Raw genomic sequence first — 25,384 nt, 5'->3', positions numbered from 1 at the left:
GAAGAATATAACCAATTTTTTCAAAGTCCAATTGCTGAAATACGTAAATCTTGTGATAAGACTATAAATTCGCAGGGTAAATTATTTATTGAAATGTGTAAAGTGTATTCTTTATATATCATGAATGGGCGTTTTGGACAAGACAAAAATTATGGTCATTTTACGTATACTTCTACTTTTGGCTGCAGTGTAATTGATTATGCATTATGCTCAGAAGATTTGATAAGTAATATTACAGATTTTAAAATTGATGAAAGGGGCGAATCAAAGCATTTTCCATTAAATATAAAGCTGAAAATGTATAAAAATGAAAGAGAAAAATTAAATGCCCAAGGGAATAACAATTTTTTTTTCTTTTACAAAATCCCATATAGTGATAAGAATGTTTATCAAGAGAAACTGAATGAATTATTCACAAAAGATGTAATGCTGAACTTTTGTAAATCCATTGAGGACACTCAAGTTGGGATCGATAATATTATATCTAATTTTAGTACATGTCTAACTGATATTGGTAAGCATTTTCAAAAAAAGTCAAATTTTAAGCTTCCTTCATCACCAAAATGGTTCGATTTAGATTGTAAGATTTTAAAAAATCAAAAATATAAACTGTTAAGACAATATAGGAATTGTAGGTCTGACATAAATTTGCAAAGATATCTTTTAAAACGAAATGAGTTTAAAAACAAGTGTAATTTGAAGATGCGAGAATACAATAAACAAAACCATTTTGGTCAAAACTTAAATCTATGACTGGCAAGAAAAGTAGGACAGTAAACAATATTTCTACCCAGGAATGGCTTGAATATTTTACAGGCCTGCTAAACCCTTATGAATGTGATGAAAATACTGGTGAAAATTTAGAAATGATAAATGAAGAAATAGATAATGAAGTTGATCAATACATTTTTAATTCTGAGATCACTGAAGATGAAGTAAGAATGGCTGTAAAGCATATTAAAACTGGTAAAAAACCAGGTCCTGATAATCTAATCCCAGAGTTTTTCATTTACGGTATAGATAGCTTTATACATATACTTGTTAAATTGTTTAATCGACTATTTGCTACAGGCGAGTATCCAGAATCCTGGTGTGAATCTATTATAACAACACTTCACAAAAAAGGGGATATAAACAATGTGGACAATTATAGGGGTATAAGTTTACAAAATGTTTTAGGTAAAATATATTGTGGGATTTTAGTGGCTCGTTTGAATTTTTTTTACACAAAATATATAGTAAAATTTCTGAAAACCAGAGTGGTTTAAAAAGCAGGATACTCAACTGTGGATAATGCATTTATTTTAAAATCTTTAACCGATAGACTAGTTAAAAATAAAAAACAAAAGATATTTGTTGCATTCATTGATTTTCATAAATGTTTTGATACCATAAATAGACAAATTCTTTGGAATGTACTTAGAAATGGGGGTGTCAGTGGAAAATTGTATATAGCTTTTCAAAGTATGTATAGAACCGTTAAAGCATGTATTAGATGTAATAATGAAAGAAGTGATTACATATTAAGTTCAGTAGGATTAAAACAAGGTTGTTTGGCCAGCCCGATTCTTTTCTCTTTCTATATAGATGAATTACAACATATTTTAGATGATAGTGGCATAAGAGGAATTCAATTACATCTGTCTGAGACACAACTTTTATCTTTAATGTTTGCAGATGATATTGCTCTCCTTTCAGATACAATTTCTGGTTTACAAAAACAGTTAGATACTTTGTCATTTTTTTGCAATACATATAAACTTAAAGTAAATGAAAGTAAAACAAAAATAGTTGTTTTTAAAAATGGTGGTACATTATGTAAAATTGAAAAATGGACTTATAAAAACAAGCAGATTGAAGTTGTTAATGCTTTTAGTTACGTTGGTTTAACATTTACAAGACAACTTTCTATGAAAAGAATGGTACACGAGTTATGCATAAAGGGTAAGAGGGTTTTTATATCAATCTTAAAATCCTTGTATGATTGTGGCCAATTAAATAAGAAAGTATTTTTTAAACTATTTGATACTAAAATATGTCCTCAGTTACTTTATGGGGCTGAAATTTGGGGCATGGGTAAATTTGAAGAGCTAGAACGAGTACAATATTATGCATGCAAACGCTTTATGTGTTGTAAACAAAATGCATCCAATGTAGCTGTATTAGGCGACTGCGGGAGGTATCCCATGTATTTAATATCCATTAAGAGGTGTATTAACTATTGGTTAAAAATCATTAAAATGCCAAACGATAGATTAGTTAAAAAGTGTTACTTAATGATGTTTAATGATGATATACAGGGACATGACAATTGGGTTACATCTTTAAGAAAAATTTTACAAAGTCATGGTTTTGGATATGTATGGGAAAGTCAATCTGTTACATCAGATAAATACTTTATAGCACAATTTGAAAATAGGTTAAAAGATATATACCTACAAGAGTGGCATTCATCTGTAACCTCTAATGTAAAATTGTCTTTTTATGGTATGTTTAAGGAAAATTTCTCATATGAATGTTATTTAGATGTTCTAGACATTAGAAAATTTAGATATATATACTCAAATTTTAGAATAGGGTCACATGATCTTGAAATTGAGGTTGGTAGACATAAAAAGATATTGAGGGAAAACAGATTATGCACAAAATGTTCTAAGAATGTAATAGAAGATGAATTTCATTTTTTACTATGTTGTGATTTTTATTCAGAACTTAGAAAATTATATTTACCGATTAAGTACCTAAATGCTCCAACCCGAAACAAATTTAATATATTAATGTCTACAAAAAATAATGATCTTATAAAGGGTACAGCAACATTTTTGTATTACGCTTTTGAAAAAAGAAAGATTAACAATTAATATGACTTAGATACAAAATGATAATTAAGAAACTTCCAGAATTTTTTTTTTTATGCTTAAAAGTTATTTTCAGTTAAATTTATATAGTATATGTTTAAACATTGTGCACATGCTATAAATTTTATGTAAATTGTTTCTCTGTATATATGTTTTTGCATGGGCCGGAGGCCTTAAAGCGAATAAAGTATTTGTATTTGTATTTGTATTACATTCATCAATAAACTTGTAATCGCCTTGTGTTTAAATGTGTAATGAACATTATAATTATTGCAAATGATACATTGATGAAAATAGGAAAGAATATAAATATAACACATATGGACATAGTTTGAATAAGATCTAGATGAATCATGTGGGTTAGCTGACCCTGATTGTGGTTGCATCAACCCTTCACTCTTAAGTACAACAGTCATTATTAACTGTCTTTCACAGATAATCTAAATATCTAAATCAAGCTTACAACAAAAACAGTTGTTTTTTCTCTTTGACATTTTATCTGACAACTCAGCCATCAATTATTATCATCAATTTCTTTAATAATGAAACATTTACCATATCGTCAGGCTATGTCATTTTTCTAAGGCATATCAGGTGTGCTAAAATGAAAACCAGCAATGTTTGTTAACAAATGTTCTTGAAGTATGCGTAAAACTTGAAGTACACTCAACAAATGTCTATACCTGCATTGAAAATTGAGTGGTGAATCTGCAAGTTGATTTTTAGTGGGAACAAGCGTTTATCCCAATGAAACTTTTGTCACAATATTTCTATTGAGCATTGTCCCCGATTCTGATATCTATAATTGAACATTTTATCTTTATTTTTGGTAAGGAATATCATTATTTATCAATTTTTATTATTTTGTAAATTTATCCAAAAAAAAAACAAACAACAATTAAGTCAATTTGTTTTTTTTTCCAAATAACAGCAATGTTTCACATCTTATTTATGTACCATGTCATTTCAGTAAAATATGATCAATATAAGTTTCATTAAACAAGGAATTATTTTATCCTGATCGTTTCTTTGCAAATACAGGGCCTAGAGTCAAAATCAGCAAATTATATTCAGTATTTAGTATAATCTTGAAACAATAGTATTCAGTTGGATTATACAAAGAATAAGAGGGGTATCATTTATTCCTATTCACCTGGACATTGTTGTCCACAACACTTTGATTAAAGTATAGTATGTTATTATCCAAGGCATTTACTCTAGCATGAATTTTAACAGAACAAGGGTCTTTTTTTAACCTACAACATAATACAGGTATTTGGCATCATAATTGGAGGTCATTATCCAAAACCCATAATTCTAGCATGGATTTTGACAAAATTTAAGGGAGGTTAAGTGAAAAGTTTCGCATGCAACATCAATTTTTTATCAATAATGTAGGTTCTCACATGGAAATTAAAACAAGTCTTATGGATCATAATTGGCGGTAACAATCCAATACCCATAATTCTAGCATGCAGACTATGAAGGAATTATGGTTCTTTTTAACTAAATAAACAATTTACTGCCTTAGCAACTTATTTTATTGAATTTTATTAGCGAGTGTTTTCCATAGCATCCATTTACTCTCAATAGTAGTAACTGACTTCTACAGCATCTATTGACATTTTATAGCGACGTGAAAAAGTGACTTTCTTAGCAATCATTGACTTGCCAATGGCAACCACAGACTTACATTGAAACCAATCGATATCAATCAGTGATTTCCATAGCAAATTTTGACTTTCCATGGCAACCAGTTACTTGAAATTTGTGATCGACATACTTTTTGTATTTTGAGTAACTACAATAAAATTCGAATCGATACTATTTCTAGTTTAAGACGCCATAAACCTCAACATGATCACAATAACGTATCTATTATGTTATACAAATTGATGTAAGCCTTAACACGAATAACCTTTTGAAAAATTCCAGTACAACCCCAAGTGACGTCATTAATAACAAGGAAGAATGGTTATATAGTACAAGGTATGTCACCATATGACATGGCCACTGCTCAGTTAGGAGATGAGTTGGAACTTTCATGTACTGCGAATATATGCAGCTTACCAGAAACATTTACTCGATGGCATAGAACATCTGAAACTTTGACAAGCGATGACTTTATTAGCTATCAACCACCACAAGGTACATTTGAAGAGGGCACTGCAATCAGTGACAATCAGTGTGGATATACACGAGAGCTTCAATCAGATACAACGTAACAGCAGCTGATGCCAATAGGGATAACAATCTGGCATTTGAATGTTATGTTACAGTTAATGGGGATCCATATGGGAACTCTTATACCTCAGAAAACAAACCAAGGTTATACACTGATGTCAGTAAGTAATCAACAGCTTTATCACTCAAATAAGTTTCATTTACCTTCTGATTGAAAAAAACAAGTTATGCACTAAAACATTCTCTACTTTCTTTATCAGTCCTTAACATTTAACATTTCAACAACCCATTTAGACATGAAAAAATTACTTCGAGTTCATATTTAAATGATGCATTGATTGATTATTCTTGATATTCTAAATTTTAGAAGAAATTGATATATCATTTATAGATAGGGGCTAGCAGAGAAAATAACCGATTAAAGTATTGGAGCCTTTATTTGCCATAAAGGTCATGTGTATGTTAACATGATAAAGAAATATTTTAAACAGCTTTCTCAAGGAATTTGATAGTACTACTCAAAGTCAGTGAACAGTAAAAGAATTTTATTGAACGAAACAAAATTTAAAGTGTGTTTAGCTTTGTAATTATTAATACAAAATATTATGATGTAGCTTTATGGGGTTTTGTATTTTTCTTCTTGCAGCGTGGAAAATTGATATCTTGCTCGACATTTGGAGCGAGTATCAAAATACAAAACCTCTGGAAGCTATTACAACATAATTATCCTTCTATTATATACCTTATCATTTAAAGGCAAAAAGAAGAGATAAAATTTATGAATGACAAAAGAATGCATTATTTTTGTAAAATCCCTAGTTGTATCGGATTCCCGCATAGCTAAATTGGAACCAATATGAAAAATGCGGGTACTTGTACCGTATTTGTCACTTACATAATATTGAATTTTCTTACAGTTGAATAGTATTTGCTCTTTATTATTTGCATGTGTTTGAAGGGATAATGTTTATAGGTATTTATAAAACGTTTATATATTACAGCTGGTACAGCTGTTGGAAACACAGGGGAAAGTGTTGGTACATCAGGTAAATCTACTTATACATTTTAGTGTGTTTTTTATCTATCTTATTCGTTTGAACTTGTAAATTGAAATTTTTGACAACAGTTTATGTTTAATGTTTATAGTTAGGAGATATTTAGTCCTTCGTAATTTATAAAAAAAAATAATAAAATAAAATGACATATGTTACACTTTGTTAATAATTTGCAGAATGTGTATTGACTTGCATCGTATTGAATTGTTCGCATTATATGTCAGATGACTATCAACAATCCACAGAGGTTCAAATGTTCATCCAATGATAATAATGCTTCACATAGATATTTTCCGTATCAAAAATGAGGTCAAAAGGTCAAACATATATCATATGTATATCACGAAAAGTTTATTTCTTAAAATTTGTCTTCATGAATCTCTATCAGAATGTTTCTTTTATTTATATTTCAGATATATTTGATGTTAAACAAGTCATCTTGGTTTAAAAGGTGGCTGGTTTATTTTTTGAAAGGGATAATGCCTATGGCCAGTAGATGACCTATATTGATGTTTGATATCATAAGGTCAAAGGTCTGATAAATTACTTAAAAAGGAATAAGCCATGATTTATGAAACCTTTTATGGACATAGCACCTGATCAGTAGGTGACACTTAATAATTATGAGGTCATTTGATCAAATATCAGGGTCACAATGACGCTAAATGTATAATCATGGTCAAGTCAGTAACTTGTACATAAGTCACTGTGACAGGAAGGTAAAGTAGTGGCATCATTGTCCTATGGCACATTTCTAGTTAAAGGGATACTCAGGCACATGCGACTTAATAACTCGTGGCCATGACATAGTATCTCGTGCGCACCATTAAGTAACTCGTGGTCACGACAAAGTATCTAGTGTGCACCACTTTATAATCTTGTGCGCACGATTTAGTAACGCGTGGTCACGACATATTATCTTCTGCGCACGAGATAAATGAAAATAAATACAAAGGTCACTTCTGTGCTACCGTAAATACCCGACCATTTATATAAAACTTGCCAGCAACTCCCGTATATTTAAAATTCTTTCTCTTTTTATGTAATATTTAATACTAATCTGAGTAATTATTCATTGTTTTATGCTCTTCAATATTGGAGGAATAAAAATCTTATATTACCGTATCTTATCTTATATTTTCCATTATAGACCAATTCACTTAAAGTGTTAGAAACGAATTTTTAAAATTGAATTTAAAATTTTGTCATCATGTGCCCTATCGCATATTGTTGGCGTTTTGTGATTTGATCATATTTGACCTAATTATGGCCCTGTTCTCTTTTTCATTGTATGGAATATATAGTGAACAATTTTTCTTCCATACGCATCTCCGGGGATTTTAACCTTCACAGAAGCTTTGTCATCAAATACCTTGGCGCATTTATCACTGTTTGCTGTCAATAACTAAAGTTTGAAGTGAGATATGTCGATGAAACTTGGTGTATAACAAGCTTTATTAAGGCCTCGATAAGATGGTTTTTGGGCCCTTGGATCAAGTTCAAGGTCAATGTAACTAAAGATTACTGAAATGATTCAGGTCATTAACTAGATTTTAGAATGAGACATTTCAATTAAACTTGCTGTAAAGCAAGCTGTTATGAATACCTCCATTGGTGTTGCTTTGAGCCCTATTAGATCAATGCCACTGTTTCAAATATAGAAAGTAGGCTTCCTGTCAAGAACTAGAGTTTAGTGAGACATTTCTATGAAGCCTGGTGTGTACTACGCTTTTTTGGAGATCTCGATAAGTATTGCTTTTGGGGTCACTAGGGTCAAGGTCAATGTCACTGTTACTAAAATAGAAAATCTATTTCAGGTCAATAACTTGAGCTTTGAAAGCGATATTTGAGTGAAACCTTGTTTATAGTAAGGTTTTATAAAGCTATACTTGGGATTGCTTTTGGGCCTCAGGATAAAGGTCAAACTGTTCTTATTACAAAATACTTGGTTAAATCTTTTGTCTTTTTATCATTTATGATAAAAATTACACAAGGTTACATTGTTTGTCGCATGTTTTGGGGTTTCACCTACAACAATATTTTCTACAAATGTGATAATTGAAAACCTAGTTTGGTGACATTGTCATATTTTTTGTTTATACTTTTAGTTACCCGGACAACGCCATCAACATATCAAACTTTGAGTACAACAGGTAAATACCAGTTTTATTAGTTCAAATGAATTTATAAAATATTGAAATATATCTTTTTGAAAACATGCACATTATGCCTGAAACATATTAATGGGATGCATCGATAGAAATAATTAACTTTTTTTCAGAACCCCACACAAGTAGAAACTATATGTCGAGTGAGCTATCAGATAATACTGCAAACCTTTTGTAAACTGTTATTTTTACCCTTTTTTGCCTTTACCGCTGTAGATTAGAGATGGCTAGCGTCTCCGGATTCTTTCATGTAAGAAAGCTATGCAATTAGCTTACGGAACTTCGATTGTTCTACTCAGGAGCCCGTTTCTATCTGACATGAAGCACAAAGGGCCACCTGATGTTTTCTCTCACCAGTACACCTGAAAAGTCGTCATATGACCTAAACAATGCAAAGAAGTAATCTTCTTTTTCAGTACCTATAATATATCCATGCGGGTCACATACTCAAAAGTAGTGGTAAAAATGCATCTTTGTTATCTTGTTTCTTACATTCTTATAGCCCATGCAAAACAACAACAAACGAATAATTTAAAAAATCAAGTTGTTTTGTTAAAAAGTTATGTATTTAAAAAGGGAAATTGAATGAGTGTAGATTTAATATAAAATTTATTGAATGAATTGAAATACAAAAATCATAGGGGCTCGCATAATATTGTTTTACTCAACGAATTCAATACATTTAGTATTTAATTTACAATACATCAGTTGATCACATATCTTTAAAAAGTAGCGGTTTACAGTTAACAAGCGTTTCCTTGACGCGCCTATAGTGCAACTCTAACATAATCACGCTTTAATGCTATGTGACTTTAGTGTTAACACACTTCTGTTATATCATTTTATTAAATGGGTTTTTCTTTTGTACCCCTGTCCCATGATTTATATGATACGTGTTCATAAAGAGTATTCAAAACTGAAAATTCTTGTTTTAAATATTGGTTAATAAATGACCTAATTTTTCAAAATCAAATATTATTAACCATTTCACTGCCTAAGCCGTCCCTGTTATTTTCGGCGTATTTGCCATATTGACGGCTTTAGCCGTTTATATAATAATAATTGTAATATTAATAAATAAATTAATAATATTAATAATAAAAATAATAATAAATATAAAGAAAATTATACCATCGACAATTATTATTATTATACTAACATATTTGGAAACATATATAATTATTATAATACTAATAACAAATAATAATAATTATATTATTAAATAATATAGTAATTTCTTAGAAAACCCTCTGGCAAATAGTTGATCAATAAAACAATGTCCCCCTCTGGCAGCGAAAGGGTAAATAAATATTATTAATATTTGCCCATCCAAACCACATTTATAGTCATTTTGGACATAAAGCATTCGGTCTATGGAGGAAATGTAAATTTAAGTATGTATTATACTGCTATAATATTAAGAAAAGCAATATCTGCTATGTTTTTTATACTTGTAGTTATTGCAAGTTCGAATTCTCAGAAAACTATTGTTTTATTTATTTTCAGATTTCTTCACTTTTTTCAAATTATATGCAGCATTAGAGGATGAATAATTTATTTAATTTCTAGCGTCTTTTTTTACAAAATCATAGCTTGATTCATAAATGTAAATATATAATGTAACGTCATTGCTTCTGCACAGTTGCCAATTTGTGCCTAAAATAATGTACAAAGGTGCACCTGAGGCTTTCCCCCAAGAAAAGCCGAAAGGTCGCCTTATCACCTATACTTTATCGGTGCGTAAAGCTTAACCACAAAGACTGTTTGGTTTTAATATTCGAAATACATACACATCATTTATCATGATTTGCTTGCGGTTTTATATAAATGTACAAAATTCAAACATTTCTATAATTTATTCATTTCTAGATACTGATGATTTTCTTTTCAGGGATGATGAACGGTGCTACAGCTGTTGAAGTGCTAGATCCTTTAGCATTAGTGGTATGCCTGTTGGCTTGCGGTATCTCCTAAACGTTTACGTTGATGAAAAAGGAAACAACGTTCGATGTCTTTACATAGCTTTAATTTTGTCAATATATCCATGTATATTTCAGTGCATTCGTGTGTATTTGTATTTGATATAGTCTATAAAGTAACAAAAAATATTCTCATAGCATATAAAATGAGTAGAACAAACTGATTCAAAAGTCCATCGTCGTGAAAATATATTTCATTCTTTTTACAAGCATCAATTGGAATAATTGTATACCGAAATTGATAACAATGTCAAAGATTAGACCAAAAGAAAGGTTTGATTGCAAAGGATACATCAAGGTTAAGCAAATCTGTTCTCAATTGAAAAAAGAGTGTCACCGAAAATGTTTAACTGGTTTTGAACATTGAGGGATATAAAGTTTAACTTTGATCTTCATTTAGAGATTCAAAGTATAGATCTTATTTAGGTGTTCACATTTGATGAAAAGAAGATCTTTTCCTCGGCTCTTAGTGAGCTTATGATCTTGGAAGGGTTACTAAAATTACATTGTAACTAATAACAACATATAATGTATTGGTTCATTCAATTCTATTGTGGAGTTCTTTTCATTTGATAAGAACCAATGCATACCAGTTGACATTGCAATATTCAAGAAGAAGGAGAGTGTTCTAGAATCCGCAATTCGACATCACCATAACCTAATCCATGGCTTGTTTATATCAAGCGTATCATCATTATCGAGACAAAAGCAGTTATTGAAAAAAATGTATGATATAAACCTTCAAACAAATCTAGAATTTCTTTAAAACTATGAACACCCTATTAAGTGACAACGCTGTATCCAATACGATTGTAGAAAAGAATATGCAAAAAGTAAAAACATAAAACAACTTCACACTGATCTGCCATACATTTGCATCTTCCAAGAAAAAAATAACAAAGTATTAAAGAAAATACCGGAAAGCTAATTTACTACAACAATTGCATTCACTGTAATACCCCGGTCACATATTCAAGGAATACGCCCACGGAAGAGCCACGGATTAATTCCGGCATCGTCCGTAGCTACCCGTACTGGTCAGTAGCTCTCCGTATTGTAACCGTAATCAATCGTAGTAGTCCTGGTATATCCGTAGCGATCCTTGACAATTTTTGAACATGCACAAAAATTTGCTACGGAAAAATCAACCGTAGCGTATCCCTGCTAGTCCGTATTGAAACGTACCGATACTTACTGGTCCGTACGAAAACCGTACTAGTCCGTACTGATTCGTAGCCCACCAACTTGTCAAGGATTTCGACGGTTTGGTACGGATAACCTACGTTTAAGCTACGGTTTTAATACGGATTAATACGGAAAGCCACGATCGTAATACGTTGTACTACAGGGATTGAGAAGCAGGGATTAGCACGGTCTTATACGGTTTATTGCGTTGCAACACGGACTTTTACGGTCCACCACTGTTTAGAACGGATGAATTAAGTATCATGTACTTTCCAAGGGTACTACCTTCTTGTTAAAAACAGACATATTTGCGGGAACATTCAATAAATGATAATTGCCATTTACTGGCTGCAATTTTATAATGAAATGGCTCAGAATGCGCAGGCAGTGGTCGAGCTGCTAGATGACATGCATAGAGGTAAAATATATTAATATCGTACTACAATTCTTAAGTAATAGAGTAATAACATTTAATGTTACACATTTTACAAACATTGGATCGTGAAATTTGAGTAAATATGTACATAAAACGAAGTGTCTCATAAGCCTTGGACACTGACCCTTGAGTTATAAGAAGATTAATTAACAAGCTTTTTACATATTTTTAAAACATAAACATTCACGATAATAAATATTATTGTGAAAAAAAACGGCACATTTTAAAATTTAAAGAGAAGCAGTTTTGATCAACACTTTTTTTAATGATTACTAGTCCATATCTAATCAGGTAAGAGAGGACAGGCAAGATGGTGGACTGGAGATGCATGGGCTTTTACGAAGACCCCTTCATGTTTAGTATGAAGCTCTCATGGCCGAACTTGTTGAGGACCCAGCGTCCTTCAAGAAATTCACTTTTATCGGACCTGATGTGTCTCGGGGGTCAGACGCGATCAGGCCGAATCCTCTCCGCCGAAATCATTAAACTCTGCAATTCGTTTTCCAGGTGTTCTTTTCTTGTGGGGCATTTATGCAAGAGATTGTGGACGGATGTATTAGGTCCGTATAGATCCGTGGCAATTCGTTCTTCTCCGTATCAATTCGTTCTTCTCCGTATCAGACCGTACTTATTCGTACTAACCCGTGCTTATACCGTAGCAGACCGTAGTGTATCCGTAGTGCGTCCGTCCTAATTCGTGTCGCTCCGCATCAAACCGTGTCGGTCCGTAACAATCCGTGTCTCTCCGGGGGATTTTGGTGGTAAATCCGTCGGACTCCGTACTTATACCGTTGTGTGTCCGTACTGGAACCGTAGCGGACTACGGAATTTCACATTTCCGTAGTAATCCGTGAACGATTAGACCGTAGCTCTTCCGTGGCATTATCCGTGAATATGTGACCGGGGCTTAACAAAGTCGTAACATAAACAGAAGAATGATATGACACGTAGTCATACTTAGATTATGTCTGGAAGCATTGTGTTCACAATCTTGGTTTTCATTACATTTCATTCGATGTGTATAGACTTGCATAAGTGTTAGGTATTCCTGATCCCTTTTTCACATTCTCATATTGTGATTGACTGAAAGACATATAAGTTAAATTATCAATTTAAATAATGTAGTTTTATCATAAAATTATAGTACATTTTTATAATACTTTTAAATATGAATGTTTGCAAATCATTTTGTAAGCAGCATTCTAATACATACATGATACCAGTCTTTTGTTATATATGTAATTTCCTTATTCCGTTATTGAAACAGTATATTCAATATACCATTAGCAATCATGCCAATCGATTGTAACATCTTAACACGTTTCATACTATAACCATATGAAACAGGCAGTCAAAGCATTATTTCACGATATAAGCACGGCAAAAAAGGAATGTTTACATGTCATATAACGTCAGATGTGATGCCTTGAAAATTACTTATCCGTTCAATGTAGTTCAACATATTTTATCAATTCTCTTTCTGAATGTAAGTTAAAGCAAAAATAGATAAATGTTCTTCTTACCTTAATGTACAATAATGCATGATCCATCGTTCAAGTGAATTGTTATATATTAGGAAGGCTTGTGATAATGTTAATGCGCATTTAAACTTTAACCGATATTCAACAATTTAAGATTTGTTTCAGTAAAGAAAGAAAGCTGTAAGCTATACCATTCAAAGTGTCGTAGGTCATCCTGCTCTCCATATCTGTTCTGTTTCGAAGTTGTTCGTACGTATTCCTGTAAGCAAAATTACCGAAAGATGTAGTTATCACACTATTTAAAATTAGTGTTATAGTCAGGATAAAAGTTAAAAGATCGATAGTTTCTACATTTTTTCTCAATACAGTTTTTTGCTCAATTCTTTAACGTCAATTAATAACAATGAAATATAGATTTGAATAGTAATTCCACGTTTGAGAGACACTCTTTGAGATACAAAGATTTAAGTTTTCTGTTGATAGGTGTTGCTCAAAAGAGGTTAGCATCATTGTGACTGTTAAGGTGTAATTTATCAACAGAGGGTCGCTTTGAAGAGGTTATACAACAGCTGTCATATAACTGCAGCTAATTGTCAATATTTTTTTTTATTTGACGCTTAAATAAAAGAATGATTATTCTTTATGTTTACATTATTTGAACATGTTTCATTGTTTTCCTTGTGAATTCATAAAAATCTTGATAGGGGTGATCCCTCAGAAGCAGATTACTAGGCAGCAGTGAAACAATTAAACTGTATGAAAATTGAAGATTCGGGTTGATTGAGTCTGTTCATGTGATATAATATAGAAGTCCAGCATCTCTCATGCCCGCTAGCACCGGCTTGAGTGGTGTTTAATCTTCGATATTAGTATTATAGGCTCACTTTAAACTTTGCTTCATCTTATTATTTTACAATGCTTTTATTTCGCTGAATTCTTCTCATTATTTTTTTCATCTTGATATTTAAAATGTGTCCAAATTTATTGTCAAATATAAAAAGTACATTAACTGAGCATAATGTTATAAAAATGATGATTATAGAGAAAACTTACGTCGGAAGGGTCACGACATTAATCTCTGTTTCTTGTAATTGGTTTTGTTGGTGCTGGGCTTGCGTCTTGTGGCCTATTTTTATTAACAAACATAACTATTAACATAAACTTTATCAATATCATAATTAGATGTATTTACCAGTTTACAGTAAAAATTCTTGGGACAAGCGACTTTTAAAGAGCATTATACTAGTCATTTTGACGATTTAAACAAGTCCTCCTTTATTATGCTTACCTTTATAGCCTAAAAGACCATCGAAAAAAGAAAACATTGTTTGACAAATTGTTGTGATTCATTTAATTTCCAAACAGCTGAATCCATGCATACGCAAAAGCAATAATTTATTAAGAAAAATAATACAGAATTCATTATTATTAAACAAATAAAGATAACTCTCATATATCACTAAACAGGAAGTGAATACCTATTACAGTTCTTTTTAAACGTTGATAGAAGTGCCTGAAAGCCATTCCTAAAAGAAAACCAACAACTAATGCAGAAAAAATAGCCCCCACTAAAACAGCTAATGAAACGTCAGTACCTACAATGATAAAATGCCCATCTTAAATACGAATGTAAACACATTTCCTTCGCGGCATAATATAAACTTTAAAAGCCTGTCTTTTTGGGTATATTCATATTTTCTTTGGATTTCACGGCCTAGAGAACCATAGATATTTCAAGTCAGTATCCTTATATGTCAGTCACGTCGGACCAAATTTCCTAAAAAGGTTGAAATATTAAAGGTAATTACTTAACGAATTTATTGATGACAATGAGTTCAAGATACTGGTATAGTTCATTGACTTACTTTACAGTTATTTTAAATAGAAATATATATTTCTGTTTGGAAAATCGGTACTACATTCACATTCGATTTTCTATTTGTCAAATATTTCTTAAACGGTTCTCAACCTTATAAGCTGATAACAATACACCCTCGATCCCCATGCCTCCCCTCAAGACGTTTCGTACACATTTTAACAGCACGAAAACATTATATATACATGAACAAACACAATCTCTAAACCTTTTACCTGCTGCACCAATATCAGAAATTGTTTTGGCGTTGCATGGCTTGACTGGAATGAAAAGAAAGAAACTTTATAACACAGAATGCAAAACAAGTTCCACAGACTTTCAACGAAAAGGACTCTTTACTGCATGTGTGTGTATTTTAAATTCATGTGTTAGTTATCAATAAAAAAAGACCATATTGTCTATCATATTGGGTGGTGATCGATTTATGTGTTAAAAACAGTTGCTTCGATAATGTTTTTGGCTGTTTTTGTGCAAGTCCAAAATAGGGGCCTGAAAAAATAAAGAATGTGGATCCTATTTTTTTCAACTTCAGTTTTGAATTTATTTATTTATTTATTTATTTATTTATTGTGAAAAAATCTATTTGACATAATTAGGACTGTTAAACAGAAACATAAACAGTGACAGGAAAACGTATCGTTTTCCAATTTCAAACCTTCTTCAATATTATAACTATTTTGGCTGATATGAACAGAATACACGTGTGATATCTTAATGTTTCTAATCAACATTGGATCATTTTTGCTGCTGTTTAAATTTAAATTTTCTTTTTAATACGAAACGAATTAGAGAAAGACATTCATCTTTTGATGTACAGTATTCAGCATTTTCCGATCTTACACATTTTTGTATACACAAGGAAAGTACTATAATAAGTACAATTATTACATTGCAAATTCTGATTGGCTTACACACTTTTTATATTATGGGTTCTATATCATGACGTATATACAGTGAAGAACCGAAGCAAGCATAAATAACGATGTATTTCTACATTGTTAACAGTTATCTACGTGTGTGCATTGAATTTGTTATTCCGTTTTGTCTGTTATGTACGGAAGCGTCCTGGTGCATATTTAACATGTTCTATAAAAAATGATAACTCCTGCGTAGGAGATGAAAAAAGCCTAATAAGGAGTTTATAGCTCATACGTAGGACTTTAAAAGTCCTACGTAGAACTTTTTAACTCCTACGTAGGACTTAATAAGTCCTACGTAGGCCTTTATAACTCCTACGTAAGACATAAAAGAATTGAAGAATATAACTCCTACGTAGGGCTTTATAAGTCCTACGTAGGAGTTAAAAAGTCCTATGTAGGAGTTTAAAAGTCCTACGTATAAACACCTAATTAGGCTTTTTTATCTTATCATTTTTATGGAACATGTTTCATTAGCACCAGGACGCTTCCGTAGTTATAGCACATTTCTCATATCAAAATAGTTGAAAGTTACACCGCAATGATAACTTCATGCTTGAACTATTTTTATTCACTTAGCTTAGCCGTTGAATGTCTGACATTATTTACTTAATTATCTGTGTCTGTTGCCCCTGTTTCATTGATAACGATCCAAAGTTTTTATCGTTAATAACAATTTTCAATGTTATAAATTCGTATACAAATTGCTAAAAATATTGCTTTGCTGACATAAATATAACCCTAGGCTAGCGCTTTGGGTCATATTTATCTCATTCAGGTTGAATTATCTTGTTTATCCCTTCAATAACAAATAAAACAGATCACTTACTAACATCAATATAGAGTCTTGGATTGTTTCCAGATGTGTAAGATTTTCCATAAGGATCTCCACTTACCTTTACGAAACACTCAAATGCCAGATTGTTATCCCTTAAAGCATCAGTCACTGTAACGTTGTACTTGATTGAAGCAACTCGGATATATCCACACTGATTGTCACTGGTTGCTGTGCCTTCATCCACAGTACCTTTTGGTGGTTGATAGCCAATAAAGTCATCGCTTGTGGAAGTTTCAGATGTTCTATGCCATCGAATAATTGTTTGTGAAAAGCTTCCTATATTAGCAGTACATGTCAGTTGCAACTCATCTCCTACCTCAGTAGTGACCATGTTTGATGGTGACATTCCTTCCATTATAAATCCATTCTTCTTTGTTATTAATGATGTCACTTGGGGTTTTACTGAAATATTTAACATAAAAAACGACACAATTGTTTGATTGTTATACATTCAATAATTAAACATAGCGATCATGTTCAAGAATTATGCTTTGAATTGAAAATTCTGTCCTTCAAAAACTTTTCTTATTACACAAGGATATGTTTGATGGGTGTAAAGCTATTACCTGTAGGCGCATAATACTGGAAAAAATTGGTCTACAAACACACTGTTTACATCTTCTTATAGTAATGTTAAGGGAGCAAGAAAGAGTTTCATTCTCCTCTACTTTTATGTCAGTAAATGGTATAAGAATTAGAATAAAACGTTTCTTACAAGATATTCAACTAAACTGGTTTAGATTAGATATTTATTAAAAATTATCATGTTTGATATTTTGCCGTTAGATGAGTAAGATTCTAATCTGTTTACAAATATATCTTGCAGTCCGATCGTAGCCAGCCTTACAAAGTTATATTCTCTTGAAGAGGAATAAGTTTTACTGACAAATATATTTATTTGTGTCCCATACAAAAATGTCAAATCTGACAAAATATCTATTATATGATATGAACATTTTAAAAACGTCATGTTATGTTTTACGTGTTTACAATTTTTGTGTTATGTTTAATCAAATAATTCACCTTAACTAATGTAAAGAAGCAGTTTACCAGTTTAACACATACTATACATTTTAAAACTTTAAATTATTATATCTGTATGCGATATTTTGTATGGCGAAATATAAAGCGTTTTGTTTATGATTTGATTCAAGTTGTAGACCTTTGATGATGTCAAAAGCAGATATTGCGGATGCGAACATTTCTTTATATATGATACCAGATATTAATACTAATCAAACTTTAAATCCTTACTCTTGTTAGATGCACATATTAACTTGCCGATGAACGTATGCATTAGTGAAGAAAAATGTTAATTGTACGTTTAAGTGATGTAATATTAGTCAATTATATGAAAAACATTATATTCATAAAATGTATAAATCTATATCCTAATATATTGTATGCAATTATAAGGCATATATAAACCAACATCTTCAAAAATAATTTACATTAAGAGCCGATGGAACTGGATTTATTTTGTGCTTTTTAATTGGCGGACATTATCCGTTAAGTCGATCGTATTTTGCATATCGGCCGGTGAACAGATAAATTGCACTGTGTAAGAAACACTCACAGTTTGTTAAACAATAAAAAAACTAATCCAACAATATTGAAGAGCATAGTAAATATCAAAAACAGCAGATTTAATTTGCAACAACTACATTATACTTGCTCCGTTGGTGTAATCAGGAAATTACAAAATGAGTTAATACTTTGGGGCGTATTGAACCGTTGCCATTAATTCCAATAAAAAAACTAGAACATTGTTCATACTTAATATACTCTGGTACTGTTTTATGTGCTGCAAATAAAATAATATAAAATATTCTCCTTACAATCGAACCAACAACTGTTTGTACCCAAGGCGAGCATTTTACCTTTACACCACTGGGTAATTTATTTTCATAGTGCGAATTTTCCCTGTATTGAAACTTTAATATGTAAATAAAATAGTTAATTACATGGTTAAATCCGTCCGTATATTTTACTTTTTCAGCCATATAAGTTGAAATGAGATTATGCATATCCAAGTGTATACTGAGTGAACAGGTGAATATCAAAATAAGTTTACATTTTGCCATAATTCCTTTCAATTTCATCAACCGAAATATGCATATTCTTGCGTTTACTTTTTCTGTTCTATTCTAGTCGAGAAAAAAGTCAAAGTGATATAAAGTTTAAAAAGGGTAAAATTCCGTTTTCTTTAGATAGTGTTATAATTATATTGTCATCTGAATTTGACATTATTTCTGCTAATAATTTTTTTAACTTTTAAATTAGAAAACCTAAGTGATATCACCTACTTTATTTATGAATAATAGCCTCAACTATTTATACACAGTATCTCAAAAAAGCATGATTTTCTTACCTAATAGTATGTAGTTTTTCCCCCAAATTAAGGAGGATTGTCCAAAAAAGTTAACAATGACAGGATGTTTTGTTTTTTTATTTCTAAAACTTGCATAGAATTCACGGATCTGTATCCAATAAAAGACAATAGAAACATATTTTTATGTGAGAGAAACTGTCCATAATGCGGGAGAATAAACAGCTATTGGTACCTCGATCTGTCCATAGTTCTCAGAGTAACAGAATTAATGTTTATATACCTTTTAAAAGGTTAATTATAAAATTAATCTTTATTTTAACACAATAATAGAGATATTTTAATGTTGACAAAATAAACTATTGTTTTAGCATTGTGTGCTTATGATTCCACGCATGTGCCGCTCGCTATAACAGCCATTACACAAACATCCCAGAAACAAAAAAGTAAATACAATGCCACACCTAAACGTAATAAAAACAGAAAGTTGCATTTTTAGCAGAGTAGCAGAGACAACATCTCCTTTGGTCATTCTATGAGAAAAATAATATTTGTAAACTTTGGCAATTGCTGTTGCAAAGCATCTCTGTGTCCATTGTTTTAGCATGTTTCTGTTGAAATATATATGATGTAATTCATTTTCATCTGACCATCATTCTATTAAATATAATAACTCACATGTCCTTAAGTGAAAAGAAATGTGAAAATTGCCAGACTTTGTAAAATCACATAAAACTTACCATATGCTGAGAAAGTTGAACTCCTTTTAGCTGATATAACTGCATCTGTTGTGGAACTTTTATAAGACAATTCACATCTATAAGCTCTAGCATCACCACACACTAACTTCTCCATGTTCATTGATAGTGTAAGATACGTATTAGCAGGTGTTGTAGAATCCCGTGATCCTCCAGCAACATAATCATAAGTACCTGCTACAGCTGCAATATCTGGACTTAAAGTAGGGGTTTCAGTTTTACCTAATTCCATTTTTACTAATGTATCCCAATGTCCAGCCTCTGATCCAGAAACTGTGGTTGATTTAAGTCTTCGTATCTGAATGAGGAAAATACTGTTCACATCTGTTTCAGTGATATCACATCTCATAGTTAATGTTCCTGTACTTCCAATCAATAGCTTTTCCTTGGAAATGGTGAAAGCAACACCAGTTACTGTAAAAGTAACATATTTTCACTGCACTTATATCATTTTGCCTAAATTAATATCTGTTAAAATGAACCATGACATCATTGTAAATTCAACTGTTGTGTGCCTTTGCTTTTTTTGCTTTTTTTCGTTTATTGATAAACGTGTTTTTTTTTTTTTTTTTTTTTTTTTTTGATAAACGGTTGAACATTTTCAGAATCAAAGATAATGTTTAATACAATTTAGATAAAATTGTGGAATAAAAGTACTTCGCAAAATAAGTTTACATTTTTCTGCGCTTTTGATAAGGGTTTTATCCTCTAAGCAATAGTTTATATTTTACAAGTATTATTTCTTTATGAAAACAATAATTTTCCAGCAAACATTTTGCTTTAAAACTCTCACATATCAAATATAAAATGTTACTCCCAATTCAGATTTACATCTCGGTTGTAATTAAGCAGAGTCGAAACTTCAATATATGAATTAATTTACATACTTTACAGAGAAAGACTACAATAATATTATTACCCTTCCAGATTTTTTCCGCCTTTTTGATTGGATATTGATCACCCGAAAGAAATTGATATAACCGAGCCAGACGGGTAATATACACATTAAATTTCCCCGTTGGGTACCCAACGTTGTAAACGACATGCGCTGAGGTGATGCGCGTACGGTTCGATTTTACGCGGTGTAAATTCCGATTTACAAGCACTTTTTAACTGTCAAATGATAAATATTTACCAAAGTAGAGTAATGATACAAATTCCCATCAGTATTGAAAACAAATATGACCTTGTGAAAGCTTGATATTAATTACAAAAAAGTGCTTTCAATAGACTACTCCTTTTCTCTTGTTTACATTCGTTAGGTACGGGAAAAATACGTCATGTATTTATGTGACGTCATGTTGTGATGAAGAGGTACCCTAAAGGGAATCTTATTTCGACGTTTCATTTGAAACAGCAATGATTTTTTTAAAAATCGTTAAAACTCGGCAGGGGAAGGGTAATAAAATTATTATTTTGGTTTTGGAGTGATATATGTGGATATATTACCTGCCAAGATAAAATATCACCCTCGCCTAACGGCTCAGGTGATATAAAATCTTAGCAGGTAATATATCCACATATATCACTCCAAAACCAAAATAACATATAATATGTATATAATTACTTTGATCGATTAACAAGGAAATGTTTAACATATATGAAAAATAAGTTAAAAAAACATACCTAAAACTGGTAAAAATGTAACATAAATTCTGAAATATCTCAAAAGCTCCATTGTACATATTTACTTCCCGTTTTATAAAATAATATAAATCATGTGGGTAACTTTTTACAACCCGTTGATTCTCAAAGGTTTCGTCATGGTCTCATGCTCACACAGTATTATACATTTAGTTAAAATTGTGTCATCGTTGCTTTATATAGCTTACAATGAAAACTTAGAATGAAATAAACTGAGATTTTTAAAAGTTTATATAAATCATTGATAAACGGAAAAAACCTTACTAAAATAGCAGAATATTTTTTTGTAAACTTAATTTGGGAAGAAGTTGTCAGACTTAAGTCTAAGTGGGTCCACTACTTAAGGTGACTTTGTCTTATTACCGAAAGGGCCTTGCTTGACAGAGGGCCTAATGCTTTTCTTGCACTTTGAACTTGTTGCGCTTCAGTTTTTGCTGCGTTTTGGACTTGTTGTGCTTCACGAATTGCTGCACTTCTGGACTTGCTCTGACGTTCGACAGATCTCACCCAGACAATAACGAAAGGTCATTTTGTTGTTTTCCCCCCGATCTTCTACTAACGAACATCAGGTTTTTTTTATTTCACTCAATATATTATGCCAAGGCACGAACCTGATAGAAAACAATTGACGTGCAGTAACAATAAACTCGACGTCGCAGTAAAATAAAACAAAAGTGTGTATCTTATATGATTACGCACTTAATTACTTATACCTTGCGTTTAAATAGACTATCAAAATAAAATATAGTGCAAATAAAAGTTGTTGCTGAATATCCTAAAACTGTTATAAGAATAAAGCTCATCAGATTCGTGCTACTGAAACAAGAATACAATAAAACGATAAAAAAATATGAAATATGAAAAGCAAATCAATCTTGATAATAGTTCTATATCACGTATTAATCTTAGCTGTCTTAACTTTTTTTTCATTCGGAAACTTATTTTACTGTTTATCAATGAACACATTAGTAAAATCATAGGCACTTAAAATTGAATTCACATAAATTTCAAAGTTCATTGTAGCATAAACTATACTATATAAATGCAATGGAAACACGTTTTACATTTTATACTTTTACAGAAAATTCCACAGCAGGCGCTTTTATGTCATATGAAAAGAATGCAACTTTTGCAATGTATGATAAGTATATTATTTTGTTTAGATATGTCATCATACTTACTTTTTATGGCAAATGAATAGTTCTAACAATTGAGGTGTTTGTTTAAATATTTGCATCTAAAATCAATGATTATAAACATTCGTACAGGAAAATAAGAAAAAACAAACTTACGTAAGTCATATGAAATAAACGATTAACAGCATGGCCCCGATATTATTTTTTTAATCACGCGGTATGGGGTTAAGCTTACCTCTCAAATATATATACAATATCATTATTCAATAATACAACAATTTTGAATTGATTTATCAAAGAAACCAAATAACAATATTAATTATTTAAAAAAGACTTTACTTCAGACGACGAAATGATTAAACATTGCTCCCATATAATAAAGTTTTTGGTTAAATAAAGAAATTTAAAAGAAACACAATAATCATACAAAGAATGATACCTAAGGTTGACCAATAAACAAAAGAGAATATACTCCAACGCACATATTCAACTCTCGCTTTGTATTCAAGTAAAATTATATTGATGGTATAATTAATAAAACATCTCCACAGGTACCTTTTAAATATCATTGTTAATGCACGTAGGTATTTATATCCATAATTCGTTGACTTCAAAACACTTGCCACTCACAGCTGTGGGTAGTATCCCGACAGGGATTTTGGACTCTTTCATGTGAGGAAGCTAACCAGCTAGCTTACGGAACGTTAGTGGGTGGTCTTCTCAGGTGCCCACTCGTGCCTGAAATAATGCACGGACGGATAACCGAGGTCTTCCTCCACCAATATAGCTGTAACGTCGCCATATGACCTCTACCGTGTCGGTGTGACGTAAAGCCCAGTCAAACAAACAAACAAATATCCATCAAATATACACAACAAGAGTCACTGTTATCTGAACATTTCTTTAAAAAGAAAGGGGACAACATACAGTTATTTATAACGGTAGGGACTGAACGTCTTAAAAACATTTTAAAAATAATGACAATAAACAAATTACATGATTACATATCTGAAGTTTTCGATCTAAATTTGACTGCATAGTATACAATTTTTTGTGCCAGCTGTTTAACCACCACACAGTTCTATATTAATATATGACTCATCAAATCATTAAGTTAATAGAAACAAACATTTTGATGCTGAAATGCATAACCATATATAAAAGTTGAAGAAGTAGGACTAAGAAACACGCCTTGTAATTACAAATGAAATTCCAATACTTTATTTCTTTCATAAAACTCATATATGAACCTTGTCTGTTACAGAACTCTATACCGATTACAGGTAAGTTTACAAACTTCCACGGTCGATAAACTTTTACGATCAAGGCAGTAAAAAGTTTTACACGCAAAAATATGATTGCGTTGTCGTTGTCAAATTCATATGACTGAAAATCAATTAAACGGAATAAATGCTACTTATGTCGTTTAATACGAACAAAAAAAAATATGTGTTCATTATTTCTGGCCAATGTCAGAGGAATCTATTTGCGTTACAACTTTTTGAAAAGCATATGAGAGATTTCAAAGTAACCAGATTTACAAGTTGTGATCCGTTCTTTGCCTTCAACTGTTCTGTGAATGTAATAGAATGTTTTCCATGATGGGACATTGGTATTTATATGTTTTGATAGATATATTCACCCAAAATTATTTCCTGTCATTGATCTGGATAACTAACAGTTCCTTATAATTGCAATTTCCCTATGTAAAGCAGATTACCATATTCATAGTCATACGTTGCTTATATAAACTTTTACCATGAAGGTAGAGATAAAGGCATACTCAGTATAATTATTGGAATTACCGTCAAAGAGGGTCAGCACCTTTACCAACACCTGCTGTTGTGAGCATAAATAAAAAGATGAAAGAATTAAATTTATTGAGTATGTTTATGAAAGTGCAACAAATTCAGACCCTCCTTTAATGTAAAATATGAGTAGAATAGGCTAAGAACATGTAAAGTTTTTCAGATTTTTTTTATTTTTTATATTTGTTGCACAATAGCAACTAAAGTGCTATAAGATTGTTTGACAAAACATGCAGGAACCTATTTGAAAAGTCAAATATAAAACAATATCATAATTCTGTTATATCTTCAAAAAATTAGAATGAGCCAAAAACCATATAACCATTTGCATTCGAGATTACTAATGTCCTAAAAATTATGGAGGCTGATTTCTTCTATTTCGTGTCTTCGTGTCGTCGTCCCTCAAAACTCGAAGGCGAAGACACGAAAACAGGAAAATATGTTAACTAATTATGTCTTAGCCATCGACTTTTGAGTGCGCCGACACAAAAACAAGATATATTTTAAGCGAAATAAAAATCGTGTAGGCGGATAGAAATCTTTGTATCGGCGCCCTATATTTGTCGTGTTTCGTGTCTTCGCCTCAAAATGCGAAAGTCGAAGACACGATAATTGGCCAATTTATCGAGTCTTCGTGTTTTTGCATCTAAAAAGTCGAAGGCGAAGGCACAAAATGGCAGAAATCAATGACCATATAGAATAGGCATAAGAATGACATAACTCATAGTTCTA

At 31.4% G+C, this 25,384-nt stretch overlaps 1 protein-coding gene and 1 long non-coding RNA gene across 2 annotated transcripts; one reads left to right on the top strand and one right to left on the bottom strand.

The window, feature by feature from the left end:
- The first annotated feature begins 6,043 nt into the window (after positions 1-6,043).
- LOC132725164 (uncharacterized) lies at positions 6,044-11,536 on the top strand. Its single transcript, XR_009625018.1, has 3 exons — positions 6,044-6,088; positions 8,206-8,250; positions 10,157-11,536. It is a non-coding gene; the product is annotated as an uncharacterized LOC132725164 (long non-coding RNA).
- A 665-nt stretch (positions 11,537-12,201) lies between these two features.
- Positions 12,202-20,464, bottom strand: LOC132725167 (uncharacterized). Its single transcript, XM_060710253.1, has 7 exons — positions 20,047-20,464; positions 16,969-17,379; positions 15,438-15,482; positions 14,825-14,941; positions 14,400-14,472; positions 13,538-13,605; positions 12,202-12,948 (listed from the first exon to the last, which is right to left on the bottom strand). The coding sequence occupies exons 1-7, from the start codon at positions 20,411-20,413 to the stop codon at positions 12,926-12,928; spliced, it is 1,104 nt and encodes a 367-aa protein (XP_060566236.1). The 5' UTR covers positions 20,414-20,464; the 3' UTR covers positions 12,202-12,925.
- Between the last annotated feature and the right edge of the window lie 4,920 nt (positions 20,465-25,384).

The sequence above is a fragment of the Ruditapes philippinarum genome, unplaced genomic scaffold, assembly GCF_026571515.1.
Source record: "Ruditapes philippinarum isolate M1 unplaced genomic scaffold, ASM2657151v2 ctg6027_1_1_1_1, whole genome shotgun sequence".
Classification (NCBI taxonomy): domain Eukaryota; kingdom Metazoa; phylum Mollusca; class Bivalvia; order Venerida; family Veneridae; genus Ruditapes; species Ruditapes philippinarum.
This window is presented reverse-complemented; position numbering and strand designations above follow the sequence as displayed.